At 49.0% G+C, this 17,073-nt stretch overlaps 1 protein-coding gene across 3 annotated transcripts; it reads right to left on the minus strand.

The window, feature by feature from the left end:
* Positions 1-1,470: 1,470 nt before the first annotated feature.
* Positions 1,471-14,259, minus strand: ZYX (zyxin). Of its 3 annotated transcripts, none has more exons than XM_041469481.1 (9): positions 13,877-14,259; positions 10,358-10,618; positions 6,354-6,556; positions 4,460-4,966; positions 4,010-4,151; positions 3,756-3,925; positions 3,420-3,598; positions 3,039-3,159; positions 1,471-2,652 (listed from the first exon to the last, which is right to left on the minus strand). In XM_041469481.1, exons 1-9 carry the CDS (start codon positions 14,049-14,051, stop codon positions 2,542-2,544), a joined length of 1,869 nt encoding a protein of 622 aa, XP_041325415.1. In that variant the 5' UTR covers positions 14,052-14,259; the 3' UTR covers positions 1,471-2,541. The 3 variants fall into 3 exon arrangements, with proteins under 3 accessions (XP_041325415.1, XP_041325417.1, XP_041325416.1); XM_041469483.1 differs by lacking the exon at positions 13,877-14,259 and adding an exon at positions 13,691-13,821; XM_041469482.1 differs by lacking the exon at positions 13,877-14,259 and adding an exon at positions 11,056-11,206.
* Positions 14,260-17,073: the final 2,814 nt, after the last annotated feature.

Consider the following 17,073-nt stretch of genomic DNA (forward strand, 5'->3'; position numbering starts at 1 on the left):
AGCTGCTCTCCTCAGTTGCTGGCACCAGGATACACAAATCCTCAAGGCCTGCAGCCCTGCTGCAGTGATGGGCATGCAGGCATGCACACACACCCCCTGGAGCTCTCCAGGAGTTAGCCTCAGACATTGGCTCTACCCAGCAGCTGGCTCCAGAACTCCCTGGTCTCCCAGCGTCCTCACACACAGATGCAAACTCTCCTCTTTCAGCTGGTCTCCAGGCCCACGAGTAGCTCCTGGGAGCTTGAGCAGCTCACTCCCACACGTCTTCACAGCATTTAGCCAGACCCACAGCCATGCCATGTTCTGGCTCTCAAATCTCTCACCTTACTCACCAGCTACTCTGACTTGATGTTGCTGGCAATAACACAGGGACATAAACATCCACACAATGTGCATGCACTCAGGTCTGTCCAGTTGCTGGCATTCAGATCCACTTGCACTGAACAGATCGCATGCAGAGAACAACAAAAAAAAAGCTACTATGAAGGCAGGACACTGATGACACACAGGGCATGGCCAGACAAGTGTACTGTGTACGTGCAGCCACATCCTTCTGTGCCTTCTTCCTGTCAGTTTTTCCCCATGGCACTTCCCATCCTAGATCACTCCTGTTTCCTGCCTTTCATCTCGCCCTTACACATCCCATTCCCCTCAGAGGGGAAACCTCCCTTTAACCCACAAGGTAATCCCTTCTCATTGACTCCACTGGACAGGTCTCCTACCCAGACACCAAGGTTATGATAGCTCTGGGAAGAGCAGAATTAGTGCTTCTCTACCCCAGCATTGTTCTTCCCTGCACTCCTTGGTGTTTGTGGGCACAAGCTTTTAATAACATGGTCTAGAAACAACCTCTCACAGAAATGCCTACAAACTAGCAATAAACTACAGTAAGAAAAATGAATGGATGATTTATTCTCTACTCATTCTATAGAAAACCTTAAGACATTTACTGGATCAATTTGCAAGGAGTCATTAAAGATTTTCCCGAAACTGGCAAGAGATCAAGAGTAGGTTTCAGGTCTCTGAAGTGTAGAAACATTAGTGCTTAACACAAAGAGGAGTTTCACCTGCAGTGACCGTCCCAGTACCATAAACATAAAGCACAAACACTTTCTCAGAAGCAATAGTTAGGGGCAAAGCAAAGTGTGCACTTTTTTTACAACCCATTTCCATCTCACTGGAATACTCATCTCCGAGTGATATGTAAAGCAGACTACACTATTGCTGTACTGAACTGTAATCTTGCACTGTTTTAAATGAGAACTACTCTTCAGGCACAGAAAAATAGAAGTCTGGAAAGGAGACAAAGAGGTGAAGAGAGAAAAGCCCTGTTCAGACTCCTGATCTCTGGAGGCTGGGTGGAATAGCCTTATATACATTTGGCAATGTATAAAAAAGCTGTTCAATGGCAGCTCTCCTGCCAAAGACAGCAACTCTCATGGGTGGCTGAACAAACACAGCAGACACAGGTTAATGGAAAAAAACCCACACATTTTATTGAATGCAAACAGTGGTTGGACAGTGCTGTTATTCAAAATGTTTGTTCAGTCTGAGACAGTTTCTAGTCCAGGAAATGGGGCTCGGTGCAGTAACGCTCAGAGCCAGACAGTACATTGCAATTACAAACTACACTGCAGCTTTCACTGACAGCAGTGAAAGAAACCCTACTGGAACAGGAGACATTCCTCAGTCTGCTGAATCCTCATCCACGCACTGAGACGCCTCCTCACCATGTGCTGCCCGTCCTTATGACGGTCTTTATTTGTAAACATGCATTCTTTGGACTGCTTTGCTACTCTGGTTCCCAGCCTGGCTGTCCAGAAACCGCACTGGGAAGTAATTCATTTTGGGAAGGGGAAGAAGATTTTTTTTAAAAAGAAGTTTCCAAACTCAGAGTAGTATTTCAAACACTGCCAGTTTAATCTGGCTAAGGAAAAAAAAGACAAGACAGTTAATCAGTAAAACCCATTAGAGACAAAAGCTACAGCAGGTTAGCTTTTTCCAGCAACAGATTCCCACTACTTTATGCCTCCACACTCTAACCCAGTGAGGGAGCAGGCAGAGGAAGACATCCCGATAATGAGGTGTCACAAGATACAAAAGACAGAAGTGGTGCCGAGGTGCAGGCTTCCACCTTCTCAAGTCAAATCATCGTTCTTGGCTCCATGGAAGTGAAGAATGCTCTCAGCCCTTCCCAGCACCTGCCACCAGGCCCTTCTTGCTTCTTCCACCAGGCGGTGGTGGAGTTCTGATCTTTCTCCTCCAGAGTCTTGAGGGAACAGCAATTGTGCACTCACCTTGATCACAGCCCCCAGCCTGGAATACACTGTGGCCAGGAAGCGGTGGCAGGAGAAGAGGTCATTTCTTGGTGGGTGTGCAGAGTGAAGTCTAGGAGCAGTGAATCCTACATGAGTGAAAAACTGCGCTGGCATAGTCTCCGTTGGTAGCAGTCTGCCTTGTCAGGCAGAGGGGTAGGACAATCGCAGGGAGGGGAGGAGTACTGAGTGCGGGGGTCTTGAGGGAATGCCTCCTCCGAGCTCCTCAGCGTGCTGTTTTTGCACGGACGGTGTGACACTTGATACACAGCACGTGCCCATCCAGAGGAAAGCACCCATTCTCATCTGCTTCAATGGACAAGGGCTTCCCACAGTCCTAAACAGGAAGAGGGAGCTCAGCGATGGCCAAGAACAGGGTAAAGGCATTCAAGGACATAAGAAATGTCCCCACAGGGTCAGGACAATCACTCCCAGCCCACTGCTCTGTCCCTGGTGGTGCTAATGCTGTTTTGAGGGGAGAGCAATCCCATCGAGTTCCCCTCCTACAAACAGCTGATGTATTGGAGTGTTAGAGAATGCAACAACCCTGCATAGTCCCCGAGTTCATGCCTGTCAATGTCTAATCTTTTTCTGAACATGCCTCAAAAACACTCCAGATTCATTCAAAACAACTTCAGTGTTTGGTCAGCCCAGACAACAAAGGTGCCCAGCTGCTGGCGATGGGCATGGGAGACATGGGAGGAGTGGGGGCACCAGGCTTACCTCACACTTGTAACACTTCATGTGGAAATTTTTCTCCAGTGCAACAACACGCACTGTCTCATCCTTTCCAGGCTCTGGCATGATAGGTTCACTACAGACTGAGCAGCGTGGAGCATACTTCCTGCAACACAGAACCATGGAGGAGACCATGACCACCACGGTGACATTCAAGGCAGGCTTCTCAGTGATGTTCAATGGCATTAGCAGCAGAGGAATAATAAATGTTTAGGTGGAAAGACATCTTCATACTTTGCTGACTCAGTTGTAACTTCATGTCTGACAGATGACACGGGCAACCCAACCCCGTAATGCAGCAAAAAGAAGCAGGTGTGAGGGAATCTGCCCTCTCTCATACAGCACATGCTCGTGCTCTCTCCATACCTGTGGTAGTCATCCACACAGTGAGGCTGGTTGGACTGGTCCACAATGAAAGAGGTCCCCTCCAGAGGGGTATGGCACATCACGCAGGTGAAGCACTGGGGATGGTATGAGTTACCAGTGGCCTTCAGCATCCGGTCTGTGATGGTCTGCTTGCAGACACTGCACTTTTCCAAGGTGCTCTGAGCCCAAAGAAAACAAATAAGACACATTAATCCAATCTCCCACCCCTGTGAGGCTACACCACAGAAAGCAAAGATGGAAGGAGGAACGGAAGGCAAGAGAGAACAACCACAGCGAGCTCAGTTCTCTCCAGCAGCTTTCACCCCAGTGACTCACAGCATAGCAGTCCTCGCAGAAAGGCTTCTCATCCACATTGTAGAACTGCTGCCCCTGCAGCTGCTTCTCACATTTGAAGCAGGTGAAGCATTCCACGTGGAAGAGGCGGTCCAGGGCCCTCACAGCCGGCTGGGTTCGTGACAGGGGCTTCCGGCAGAAGCCACAGAGCTCTGTCAATGGAGGAGGAAAGGGATCAGGAGAGATGAAAACCCATCACAGTCTTGATCCTACTGTTGTCCATTGAAGGCACGCACCAGAAGTTGCAGCCTCTGCTGGGGGTGGATGCTCCATATCCTTCATTAGTTTCTGGGTCAACTTCTCCAGCTCTTCTACCTCCTTCATTGTCAGACAGGAATTCCCCCTAGGTGGATCTGCACTGGAACCTGTGGGTCTATGCTGCAGGAAGAGGAAACATTAAATCTCAAAAGACAGACTCCCTCCCACCTTGTCCTTAATTAACCTACTTCCCTAGCCTTTACAGGTCCTCTCTGTTCATCTCTAGGAACAATCTGCCATCCACTGTGCTTGATTCTTCCCACCTTCACACGAAGTCCTACCCCTCTGCACTACAATCTCTACAGTTACATCTCTCTTTCAGATGGGTAACAGCCTCCCACAGCCTGGGGCAGATCCACCCTCATCCTCCCAATTTCACTCCCAGTGTGCCTGTCCAAAGACACCAGTCCCAGGGCTCTTTCCCTCACCGTGTCTCTTGCAGCAGCAGGTTGTTCTGTTGGGCGTGGCTTCTCCTGCACTTGGGGTCTTTCCCTCTGCTGGGCATAGGTGAAATTGGGGGGCTGTGGTCGAGAGGAGGGGCCTGAAGGTGAAGGGGCTGTGAACTGAGTCTGAAGGGAGGTAGGGTATCTCGTAGAATTTGAGGGAGCCATTGGAACATTGTCACCTGATTTGGACACAGACTTAGGAGATCCAGCAACAGGAGATGGGGTGAATTTAGGGGTAGGCTGAGCAGAAGGGAGAGAGGGGGGTGGAGGGACTGGTGCCTGGGGCTCCTTGCGTTGCTGTGGGGCTGCCCATGGGGTTGGGGTCGGGTTCAAATCCACCCCAGGGGGCTTGAAAGATGAGCTTCCACTTTGCTTTGGCGTGAACTTGGAAGGAAAGGAATGAGGAGTATCTTTGGGTGCTGATGGTATTTCCACAGGGGCTTTTGGGGCCAATGGTTTCTCCAGAGAACCTGTGAATCCTGGAGTTATCTGTAAAGAGAAGCAGCAGAGAAAACAGGCAGGTATCAGCAAGGTGGAAGAGAAAATAGTCCATCTATAGCAGTGAATCAGCCAGCAGCTATCCCAGACCCAGAACATGAAGGGTTTCCACACTGTGACATGTTTAGCAGTACTGACAAGTCGCAAGAGCCATGTTTTCCAGTCCTTCACCAACACTTCTGTGCTATGGTTTATCCACATACTTTAATCTTCAGTAGCAGCTTTCTCACTACCTCTGTTCAGCAAACCAGTCACCTCTTCTTCCACCTGCAACACTCTGGACAGCTCACCCGGGATTTGAAGGGGTCATTCTTCTCCATGTCATCCAACATTACAGACAGTGAGTCAATCTCAAGATCAATGCTGCTCATCTTGCCACGTACCTACACGGCCATCCACGAGGAAAAAGGGAGCAGAGCATGTTACAGGACCAGCCACAGAAACGGGTGTATCACTCTCTTACAATAGCATATTTTGATACTTTGGACTGTGGTACAGATCTGCTCCTTGCTTTGAATGGATAAAAAGCTGGTGAGGATGAAGAGGACACAGTCTCAAAGGTCTACAAACAGTGGGAATATGCACAGCCCAAGGAAGCTCTCAGACAGATTTAGCTGGGAAAAGATATCTGGACATCTGTAGTCCAACACTCTGCTCACAGCAGGGCTAATTCCCAAACAACACCAGGCTGCTCAAGGCCCCAGGCAGATGATTTCACAACATTCCCGATGATGCAGGTTCCCCAGTCTTTCTAGGCACAAGTGCCAGCAGTGAGCCACCCTTGGAGTGGAACAGAGTTTTCTTCTGTCCAAGAGGAATTTCCCTTGCCACAACTTCTGTCCATTGTCTCTTGCTGTGCCCGAGTAAGAAGGATCTGTCTTCTCTCCAGCCCTCCTTTAGGTATTGCAGACTCCAGTCAGACCCCTGCCTTGGCAGCCTCTTCTGCTCCAACCCCCAAAGGCTGCTGTGACCTTTCACTGGATTACATCTCATTCAGTGTTCCAGAGGGGTTATTATACTGAAGAGCCCGACTGGAGGCAGTCCTCCAAGATGCAGCCTCAGTAGCACAGAAGGGAGGAGTATTCACTGTCCTTGTCCCTCTCTCCCAGGTACAGCCCAGCGTGTGGCTGGCCTTTACTGCCACAAGGGAGCATTGCTGGCTCACATTCAACTCTCTGTCCACCAGGAACCCGGGTCCTTCCCCACAGAGCTACAGCCCAGCCAGCTGACCCTAACCTCTGCTGGTCCACAGGCTGGTAGCATTTCCTGCTTTCCCAGGTTCTCAGGGCTTCCTGCTGCTGAGCTCAGACAGTAGCAAGCAGCTGTCCCAACTCACAGAGCATCACACACAAATCACACTCCCTTGGACCTCACTCACCTGTGGGGCAGGAACCTTGCTCACAGGTCCTTCATCGAACATTGGTGGAGGAGGAGGAGGTGGTGGAGAAGGAGGAGAAGGAAAAGCTTCATCTGGGGCTGGTGGAAAAGGCTCTTCAAAGGGTGGTGGGGGTGGTGGAAATGCACAGTTTGAGGAGAAGCTTGCATCCTCCCCAGGTGGAGGAGGAGGTGGCAGTGGCAGGTCTATGGGGAGAGAATAAAAGCGACTTCAGATAATTTCTTACTCCTAGCCAGGAGGGCTCTTGAAGGGATTGCAGCAAGCAGGATCATACAATCACAGAGTGGTTTGGGATGGAAGAGACCTTAAAGAATACCTAGTTTGAACCTCACTGCTATGGGCAAGGACACCACTCACTAGATCAGGATGCTCAGGGCCCCATCCAGTGTGAGCTTGAACGCTTACAGAAACGGGGCATCCACCCCTCTGGGCAACCTGCTCCAGTCCCTCACCACCCTCTGAGGGAAGAATTTCTTCTTGACATCTAATCTAAACCAGCCCTCTTTCAGTTTAAAACCCTTGTCCTTTTACTATCTGTACACCTAAAATCTCCATCTTCCTCTTTTTTATAACCTCCTTAAGATAGTAGAAGGACACAATGAGCTCTCCCCAGAGCTTTCTCTTCTCTAGGCTGACAAATCTCAGCTCTCTTCCTAAAAGAGGTGCTCCCACCCTTGCACCAGCTTTGTGGTCTCCTCTGGATTCACTCCAACAAGTCCACGTCTTTCTTGTGCTGAGGACCCCAGAGCCTGATGCAGCATTCCAGGTGGGGTCTCACAAGAGTGGAGCAGAGAGGCAGAATCCCTCCCTCATCTGCCGGTCACACCCCTTTCCAATGCAGCTCAGGATTCCATCAGCCTTCTGGGCAGTGAGTGCACACTGGTTTCCCTGTACTCACGAGATCTCAGCACCCATCAAGGACAACTGAACTCCACAGGCTGTTTTTCACCTTGTCCAATGCTTTTCACAATCATTGAATCTTTCCTCAGTAGCTGCTGCTATTAGTCACTGGGCAGAGTTGTTGTATATTTGGGAAATATATCTTGCTATGCTCTTTGTCTCATTCCTTCCTCATTTGTCTCATTTGCTCCTTGTCTCATTCCTTGGTCCCCAGCACACCCTTTTCTTCCCAGTAACTGGCTCAGATTACTGAACACAGGGCAGCATACATGGAATGCCAGTGGACAACCCAGGACCCTGGAGAGCCTGTTTTCACACAAAAATAAGCTGGCATCTCATAGCAGCATAGTAAGCACTACAAGAAACAAGTGGGGAGGGAAAAAAGCAAACTGGACCAATTACCCCTTATGTGTATGAAGAGTCTCTGAAATGTCTTTGTTGTTCTGGGGGGTAAAACCAGCTTTGATTTTTGAGGCTAGTATGTCTTCACACCCAATATAATGGCATGAGAAATTTTCCAAAACCCTTTTAAGCAAGGTAAAAAGCACCAGAGCACCTCAGTTTTCTAGAAAACCTCATTGCTTCCACCTATTCGTATTTGCCAAAGATGCCCAACAGGCAAAACCAACCATTTTCTACTACAACATGGACAAGTAAATGGGAATCCTCTTTCCTTCACTACGTAGGGAAGAAAGCGTCCTCGTATCAACCACACAGCAAAGAACATCGAAGATGAGGAGGTGTAACTTCCACATGCCTTCTTCCACACCCACCTCTCTTCCTACTTCCTACAGCACTAGGGTGAAAGACCAAACTTTTCACTCCAGCTACTCCAAGTGCAACTTTTGACAGCAGTAATCAAATTGTCTCATCTTTATATCCAGCTGTTGTCAACATTCTTTATAAGGACTTCTCATCTGTAACCTAAGGGAGACAATACTGCCCTTTTAGAAAATGAAAGCCAAAATCTTATTAGCCTGTGGAATGCATAAACTGCCCTGGTATGCAACACCTCTTCCAAGCAAGCCTTCTTGTGCTGCAGAAATTCTGCTGGGGGGAGAGAGTTATACTATGTATTTTTTTTTCTTTGAAATTACAGCTTGGGCTCAAGCTTGTACATGCTTGCCTTTTCGTTTATCAAAACAGTAAGAAACAAAACCCTGATCTGTTGTCACATTGTTTCAGATACACTAAGAGCCAGTTTTATTAGTTATTCACAGGACAAGAAAGTTCCCCACAAAGTTGTTATACCAGATTTACAGAATAATCAATACTAAATGTAACATTTCTACAGCAATACTAACTTAGCCACCCTGTCACTTAAGACAAAGAATCCAACTGCTACAGCTCTGTATCATACTACATTTTGTTTGGGGAGTGTACAAGAAAGGCACAGAAGGACTGAAGACATGCACAAGAGGAGGATCAAATCAGATGCATTTCTCTCATGACTGAGTTTTGGTGGCTCATCTGTACTTTAGCTGTCTTGCTGGCAGCACTTACCCAATGATGACACAGCAGCTTATGACAAATGGCTCTTCTGCTAGTTTTTCTGTCTAGTTACTCCATGATGCCCACTTTAACAATAGGAGAAGCAGAGCAAGCAACACCTAACACTCCACTCACACTGTATATTGAAAAATAATTTTTAACATCACTTTGTCCACTTCAGGTAGTATTCGCATCACTTTGAGACCTTGTGGACAGACACATCCCTAATCCAGACAGCTACAGCAGAAATGGCAAGTCATAAGACAGGATCTTGGTTTCCACAGACACAAGATTCCAGCCATCAACATACAAGAAATAGGTCATTACACTTAGCTGGTACAATTTCAGGAGGCAGAAGCACCAGCATGTCCTTGTGACTCCAGAAATGGGAAAAATGGCTTAATCATTTTTCTCCTCTACACACAGGACCAGTCTTCCTACCATCAGCTCAGCTGCCCACCAACTTAGCACACTAACCTGGAAAGTATCAGTGTTGCAAGTCCCTGCTAAACAGTGAAAGAAATGAAATTTAAACCAGTAGCTAGCATTCTCTGAACATGTGTGTCCTGACCGAGGCACACCCTTTACTTGACAGATCCTTGGGGAAATAGGTAGTATCAAGCATTAGTAAAGGGTCCCTACAGAAATTTCTGGTGGCCCCATGCTGATCATGAGTTCAAACTACAGAGTCACACAACCAGTAACCTGCATCTTAAAGGACACAAAACCAACCAAGCAACAAAACACAGAACAAACAAACAAACCCCAAAACAACAACAACAACAACAAAAAAAAAAAACAAACAAAAAAAACCCAAACAAAACAACAAAAAAAAACCCCCCAAAAAAAAAAAAAAACAACAAAAAAAAACCTACAAAAAACCAAAACAAATCAACCAAAAAAAACACCCACATTCTACCACTGCAGGAAACAAAAAAAGGCCACACAAAAAAAAGAAAGAAAGAATTAAGAAAACCACGAAACAAGAAGTCCCTCTACACAGGAAAACCCAACCCAAACCACTAGGATAAAGTACCCAACTGTACAAGCCATACAAACTAAACTCTAAGTCTCATTTCCTGTTTATCATCACTGCCACTATTTTTTCATGCAATTATTTCTCCCTTCTCTTTTCCAGCACCAAAGGGGGCAATTGCAGAGTCCACAAGAAGGACAGTCAGAGATAACCAATTTGAGCTGGGATCAATCAAGAAGGAGAACAGTGTGATTAATCATGATCAGGGTCAACTTCTCTGCAACACACTTGCTCTCTCAGACATGCTGGCCAGAAACCGACTGCAATTACACAACTGTGCACCCAGGGAATACTGTGAAAAATCCACTGCATTCCTCCAGCATCAGTGCAGTGCAGGACAGGACAGCCTCCCCCCTCCTTTCCTAAAGGAGGCACTATGTACTTTGAGATCTCTTTCCAATCCATTTATCTTGTTACGGAAACTGCAAGCCTCTACAGCAAGAATATCCATCACTTACAGCAGTTGTGCTCCTGTTCTCATATTCAGTCCAGCTACAAACCTCCCACCCTGAGAACTCAGAAACACATATTCACATCTGCCATGCCAGCCTTGACCTACCTTCTGCCAGCAGGGACACGGGTGGTAATGGAATCTCCCCCACCTTCCCTATCTGAGCACGCTGGGCACCAGGACCAGGAGGTGGAGGCAGCGATGACTCTGATGCACCCCCAGCCTTGAAGGGGTTCACCTTGGGCTTAGGGGCAACCACAGGTGCAAACTTCTTCTGTGGGTTGTAGAAGGAAGGAGTAGAAATGTTGATGCTGACTGTGGACGTCATGCGGGTCCCTGGGGCACCTGGGGAGGCCATCTTCTCAGCACCTAGCAGGAGAGAAGAGGGAGGAAACCTCCATGAAGTCATCTGTGGGCCAGAGTGGAAAATAATGGAGAAGAGTATGTGAAACGAAGGGATAGAGGAATTTAACTCAGGCCAGAGGCTGAGGTGCCTGAGCAGTGCATTTACAAGACCAGCACAGGAAAAAAGAAGAACAGAAACTGCAGAGAGCTCGAATGAGCCATCACACTTCACCATTTCAACTCAGAATGGCATTAACCACAAATGGGTTCTTGCAACAGAGAAAACCCAATTTCCACTGCACCCGTGGTGACCAGAAGGAGGGTGATCCCCCGCACCCCAAAGGATGCCCCCAGAAGTGGAATCAGCATTTCCTCTCCCCCTTCACCAGCCGGTTCCTCTCGAGCTCAGCCTGTGACACCGCCAGCAATGCCCCTCTCCCCCGGCACCCCCCACCCTTTACCTCCAGGCCCCTCCATGCCGCCGGAGCCCGCACGGCCGGGCGGGAGAGGCTCTCCCGGAGCTGGGCGATGCCAGCCCGTGTCCCCTGCCTGCCCGGGCCGGGCTCCGCCCCCGCCAGGAAGCGCTCCCCGGATGCCGCCGCCCCCCGCCCGCCCGCGGGCTGCGAGGGGCGCGGGCTCGGCCGGCCCAGCACACGCAGGGTGCCCGGCGGGCAGGCATTGATGGGAACCGCGGGTGAACCGAGGAGAGGCGCATCCCTAGGACTGCCCCGCTGCTGCGATCCAGGCCAGGAAGCTCACCCGCGCTAGAAGCCTCCATGGAGCCAGACGCTTTGTTGTGAAGCCTGGCATGCCCACAGCCCTCCTAACACCCCAGCACAATAGGGATGCCGTCAGCACAGGGGCTCCGTGCCAGCTTTTCACGTTGGCATGTCCGAATCAGCGCCCCTCCGCGCTGCCGGCCTCTCCCACGGACAATAGCAGCTGCTGGCACAGCCAGCCCTGGTGCCACAAACATCCGCCCGCCCCCGATAACCCCTGGCTGCTGCTAAGAACTGCGTGCCCCATCCTAAGCGCTCCCACGGCTCAGGGCAGTGTGGCACGATACAGCAGCAGCCTGTCCCAGCCTCGCCAGGTCACAAGTGTGTGGCAACGCAGACAAACAAAGTCCACGCTGCTGAACTTTTCCTTCCCTTTGTGCAGTGCTGATAAGATGCATATAACTCTTGGACAACTCTTCTGGGAGTTTCAAAAGGAGAATGAGGCCACAACAAGAAGCAGGAGCCAAAAAGCTGTGCTGAGCATTTCCCCTGGATTCAGAATGGGAAAGGGCCAAGGGAGAAGAGTAATTAGCAAGGTCTGTGCTCACTCCTCCAAACTTTTAGGGGTCAACAGACTTGCCAGTCAGAAGGGACTAACCAACTCCCTCCATTCTGCAGTTCCCACCAAGCTTCAGAAGCTGTTAAAAACACCTCCAGCCTTTCTTTAGAGACTTTTGCCTCCTTCTCCATTATTTCACTAGAGTGTAATGAACCACTTGGCAGTAATTCTACCATGTTTGACAGGATTATGAGCAGAACACTACAGTGACAATGTCACTTCTAATCACGGGGTTAGTCAACACACAGTCTGGGGACATCGGCTGCTTCTCAAAAAAACCCACTGGCTTTGCAACCAGCAGCTGCTGTCTCCCTGAACCCAAAGCAGCCCATTTCCCAGTACACTATGTCGCACTTAGGGCACTTGCTGCTCAGGGCTGTCTCCACCCAGCAGCTGCCCCTGCTCATCCTCATTTCTGGTTATCAGGCCACCCACACAGAGACCAAACCGGCTGAGAAAGCTTGGCCTTGCAGAGAGTCACCCCCTCCAGCCCTGGGGTGTTGCCAATGCCGTCTAAGCCTTACCAGAAACACGCAGCTCGCACAGGTCCTGTGGCGCAGTTTGTGAGAGCTGTGGGAGAGGGAGTGTCACGCCAACAGAACTAATCTCAAATCTTTCTCATCCTCACATTTACCCCGAGGGGAGAGATTTTTCTACCTGCTCTAAGAGCATTGAGGATGACTCAAGTGGAGCTATGAAGAAAGATGCCCCCAAAGGCCACAGTCAGGATACCTAAGTTGCCTCACACACTGCTTCCTTCTGAGAGCAGGAAGAAGGAGGAGGACAGAACCATGGGACACCTCCTTTAGCAAGAGGGTCAATGCCCAGGTCTCACAGTGGGTCTGCCACCTGTTATACATCCAGACAGCTTTCACTTCTCTGATGCCATGACACCACTCTCAACAGCTCTGCTCCTTTCCTGGGGTAGCAAGAGCAGGAGGAACCTGAAGGAGCAGAAAGCCATGAGACATTTTTCACTTCTGTCGGTAAAAGCAGTTTGGCAGCAGCCACGCTGGGAGCCCCTATAGCTGCACACATCACATCTGTACTTCTCCATTGGCCAAGTTCCTCCCAACTCAGGAGAGTCAGAGGAGAACAAAAAAAAAAAAAAACAAAAAAACCCAAAACCAAAAAAAAACCCCACCAAAACAAAAAACCCACACTAACAAACAAGAATATTAAGAAGAGATTAAACGGATTCAGGAGTTATGCTGCTTTTCATCCAGAAAGTTCTCCCAGCCTGCCCCAAAGTTACAAAGCTTCAAAGAGAGCAAAGTCTATCAGCTATGCAAGCTGCAAGGTAAAGCCCTACAGCAGCCGGGCTGGGGGAGGGGGTTATTCGCAGCTAGTAAACTTCTCTCACAGATGCTGGGTTTGCCTCCTCCCTATGCAAGGGAGGGAAGAAAAACCGGGGGAAAATTCCAAAAAGCTATGCAAACATATTTAAAACGTTAGGAAGTTCTACAACTTTGCAAGCACTTTCTCAGGGCACTCCCAGGGAGGCAGAAACTCATAAATTAGGCAAATTTCATGCACAAAGGGCCCCAGATTCCTCTCTCGAGCACATCTGGAAAAAGGCTCGCGAGGTGTCTCGGTCATCCAAGCTCACACAAAAGAGAGCTTGTCCCGAGCAGAGCCCGGCAGCACCCCCTCCCTATCCCCCGCTGCCGGGGCTGTGCGGGAGCGCTGAGTCCGCCTCCATTCCACCGGCACGGAAGAAAACTCACCACACGCAGACACACAAACGCACACACGAACCTGCTTTTTTTGTGGAGGGCCAAGCACCAGCTCCCCCCCGAGCCCGCACCGGGAGGGAAGGGCTGTGCTCGAGGCGCAGAGCCGTGAGGGAGGGAGGGAGGGAGCGGCAGGAAACCCGCACCCCTCCGCGCCACCCCCGGGGCGAAGGACAAAGGCTCTGTCGCCAAGCCGAGCGAGAAGACTCACCTCTGGGGAAGCGGGAAGTGCCGCCCCGGCACCGGAGCTGTCGGGGCCGGCCTGCTCGGCTGCCCCGGCCCGCCCGCCGGGAGCCGCAGCAGCGAGAGGCGGAGGAGCCGCCGAGCCCCGGCGCTTCCTCCCAACTCGCGAAAAAAGCCTCGCCCAGGCAAAGTTGTTTGACCATAAAAGGCGCGAGGCCGCGGCACAGCTGAGCTCACTCGCTGGGGAATGTGGCGGTGAGGTAACGGGGGCCGGGGCTTGCCGGGGCAGCGGCCCCGGGCTCTGCCGGCGGGGAGGGGGCGAGCGCTCTGCCCGCCAGCGAGGCGCGTCTGTGGGGCTGTGCCCCGCGGCCACCCCGGCCGGGCTCGCTGCCTGCCCCCCGCACGGAGAGCCCCGCTCCTCCCGCCTTGCCTAACCTCGGAGCTGCCCCCAGCCCGCGATTTCGCTCCCAGCCGCTGAGCTGGATTTTCGGAAGGAATGCGGCGGCTCTGGTGAGTCAGGGTCCCTGCTGGCCTGCTCCCCGCCCGAGCCAGCTGTGAGAGCATCTGACTCACGCTGCCCCGATCTGCCAGAAATTAAAGCAAACATCAGATGACTCCACCGTGCAGAAAAGCGACTTGTTCTCCTTGTACTGGCTGCAAGGCAAACACTATTAGCTGGTTTATATCAAACACTATCCACATGAATTGCTTTGTTGGACTGCCAGGGCTGCACTTCGGTTTTATTTTTATCCCAGTGCTTGCATGGGGCTCAGCCCGCTGTAGAACAGGGGCAGCCTGACCCAGCCCAACAGAACGTAATTTTCAACCCCAGCCTTTGCTGCTTCTTCTTGCTTCAGAGCCTCTCACGAAGGAGAAGCACCAATAAAGACATTTCCTGTGCTTTGTGCAATCATTGTATTTGACTTTGGGATCTGGCCTTGATATCGGGGTTAATACCCCTACTGTTGCAAGTTCCCTGCAGAATTACTGTATTGGGTAATGCTCAGGGGGCTTGGGGCTTGTCTGCTCCAAAGACTTACCTATCAACACAGGTACCTTTCAGTACTGATAATTTACTTGCAGGTTGAGTGAGTAAGCCACAAACCACACCAGGGACACTCCCAGTCTGCATCGCTGCAGAACTCTCACGTTAAGAGAGCTATGCAAAGAGATTCGTCCAAGGTCTAAATCCAGTGTAAACAATTCTTTAATTTTACACGTAAAGTTTGTACAAAGAGCTTGTATCTTTTATTTAACCAGGTGATATATTGGGAAAAAGTCTGTCTGAGGTTCTTCAGTGTTACATACCATTTGAAAATGCCACCCATAGCAACGCCCAATACTGAGCATCTCACTCCTTACACAGCTGCAACCATTGAACCACTGATCTATAGCTCTGAATTTCTTAGAGATATATAGGTCTTCTGTGGGTGCTAAATAATCCTGTTTACTGCTGCTTTTGTAGGCATGGCATCAGTTCTGTTATCTCCCATGAATAATGCACAAAGTAATTATGTAGGATAAAGAATGTATCTCTGTGATGGGTCTTCTAGCACTGTCACTTTTCTACTGCAGGCAACCATCCCTCTTGTTCAGGTAAAGATGTCAGTGCAGAGCTAAAAAGAATTCACTGTGTAATTGTGAGCCAAATTCTGGAACATCACAACACACCCTACACAATGAGCCTGACGTCAGAGAACTCTGCCACTGTTCCCTGGGCTAGCTCTGACTTCAGAGAAAACAAAGAATGTCTCAGACTGAGATTAAAAAAGTGCTGAGTGAATATGAAAAAAAATAAATCTATGCTTTTATACTTTCTGGTCACATCGCCATAAATCCAGACGCTTGCATGTTTGATTTTCTCACCAGTGTGTTGATGTTAAAAGCTCATGAAGGCAGATCAAGGAAAGTGGGAATAAGAAAAAGAAAAGCAGCCCTCTTAGACATTTTGTATGAACTCCTCACTATGAGGGAACAAATGCAAAACATGTGTTTTGCAGGTTGCATGTGTGAAAGCTAGAATTCTCAAATCAGAATACACCAGAATACACAGGGGGAAACGAATCTGATTTTGTGCCTGCCACAGAGTGAATTTAAAGTTTGTGCTTTTGTAATTGGAAATGAAGATTAACTAACTTCTCTGTTAGTTCTGATTCCTCCAGAAAGAAAATAACAATCTCCTTATGCTAACAGTCTTCCTTCATGCAATTATTGGCTTGAAAGAGTAAGCATTATTCTGTTGCAAATGAAAATTAGAGCCTTGAGAGGCACACAGTTGTAGTCACACTCATTAGCTGAAGCAAAATCTTAGTCCTGAAGAGGCATTTAGCTACCTGGGTACAGAGATGGATCAGCAGGTATACTTGGCTTGTGCCAGACCTTGTCTGTTCTGGAATTAGCAGCCGTCCTCTGCATAAGTCACTTTGGCTCTTCCATGCCATGAATAAAAATGATCTGGTATTTTGGAGTGAATGCTGTTGTCACCATGGGTGAAGTGACAGCCCACTACAAAGCAGGTGCTGGAGGGGACTTAAAACACACAGTTCTAGCTGGGTGCTTCTTTTGAGGCAAGTGACAGGAAGCCAGCCCTGCTACTGGCCATCAAATCAAAGCTTAGAAATGCTGAGAGTTCAAGGCAGCCATCTCAGGAAGATTAATTTTTAAATGGACACAGTTATCAAGAATCTTTGCTGGCAATTCAGTCATGTAACACAACGAGTAAATAAAGAATAAGACCACACAGAAGTGGTGTGGCAAATTCATGTACTGCACTGGCATGAGGTATGTGCTAGCACTGGTTAGGTGGTTATAAAATGAAAATGAAAATAGATGTAAGAAGAAAAAATAAGTCCTTGAATACAAAATGAAGAATTATTTGCAAGAACACTATTGGGGAATTAAACTTATCAGCCAGAAAATCTTTTTTCATAGCCAGGTATGGCTTAGATACTTCAGATGGGAATCTTTGTGTTAAATACGTGTTTAAGGTCAGAGGAAAGCAATCTGGAATCTGGACAGGGCGCTTTACTTCTTTTAAAAATGCAAAATGTCTGCATCTGTGTAATTTCCATCCATATCAACAGATCAATTAGTGCCATTTTATCTCAGCGTGAGCTAGTTAACAGTTAGTGACGCCACGCAGGAGCTCATGCTTTTCCTAAGCAACGAAAAGTTCTGACTCATATCTGTGTTGAATCTCTGATGCTTCTTTAATCACATAACTTC

Source organism: Pyrgilauda ruficollis, unplaced genomic scaffold (genome assembly GCF_017590135.1).
Source record: "Pyrgilauda ruficollis isolate IOZ18807 unplaced genomic scaffold, ASM1759013v1 scaffold235, whole genome shotgun sequence".
NCBI lineage: Eukaryota > Metazoa > Chordata > Aves > Passeriformes > Passeridae > Pyrgilauda > Pyrgilauda ruficollis.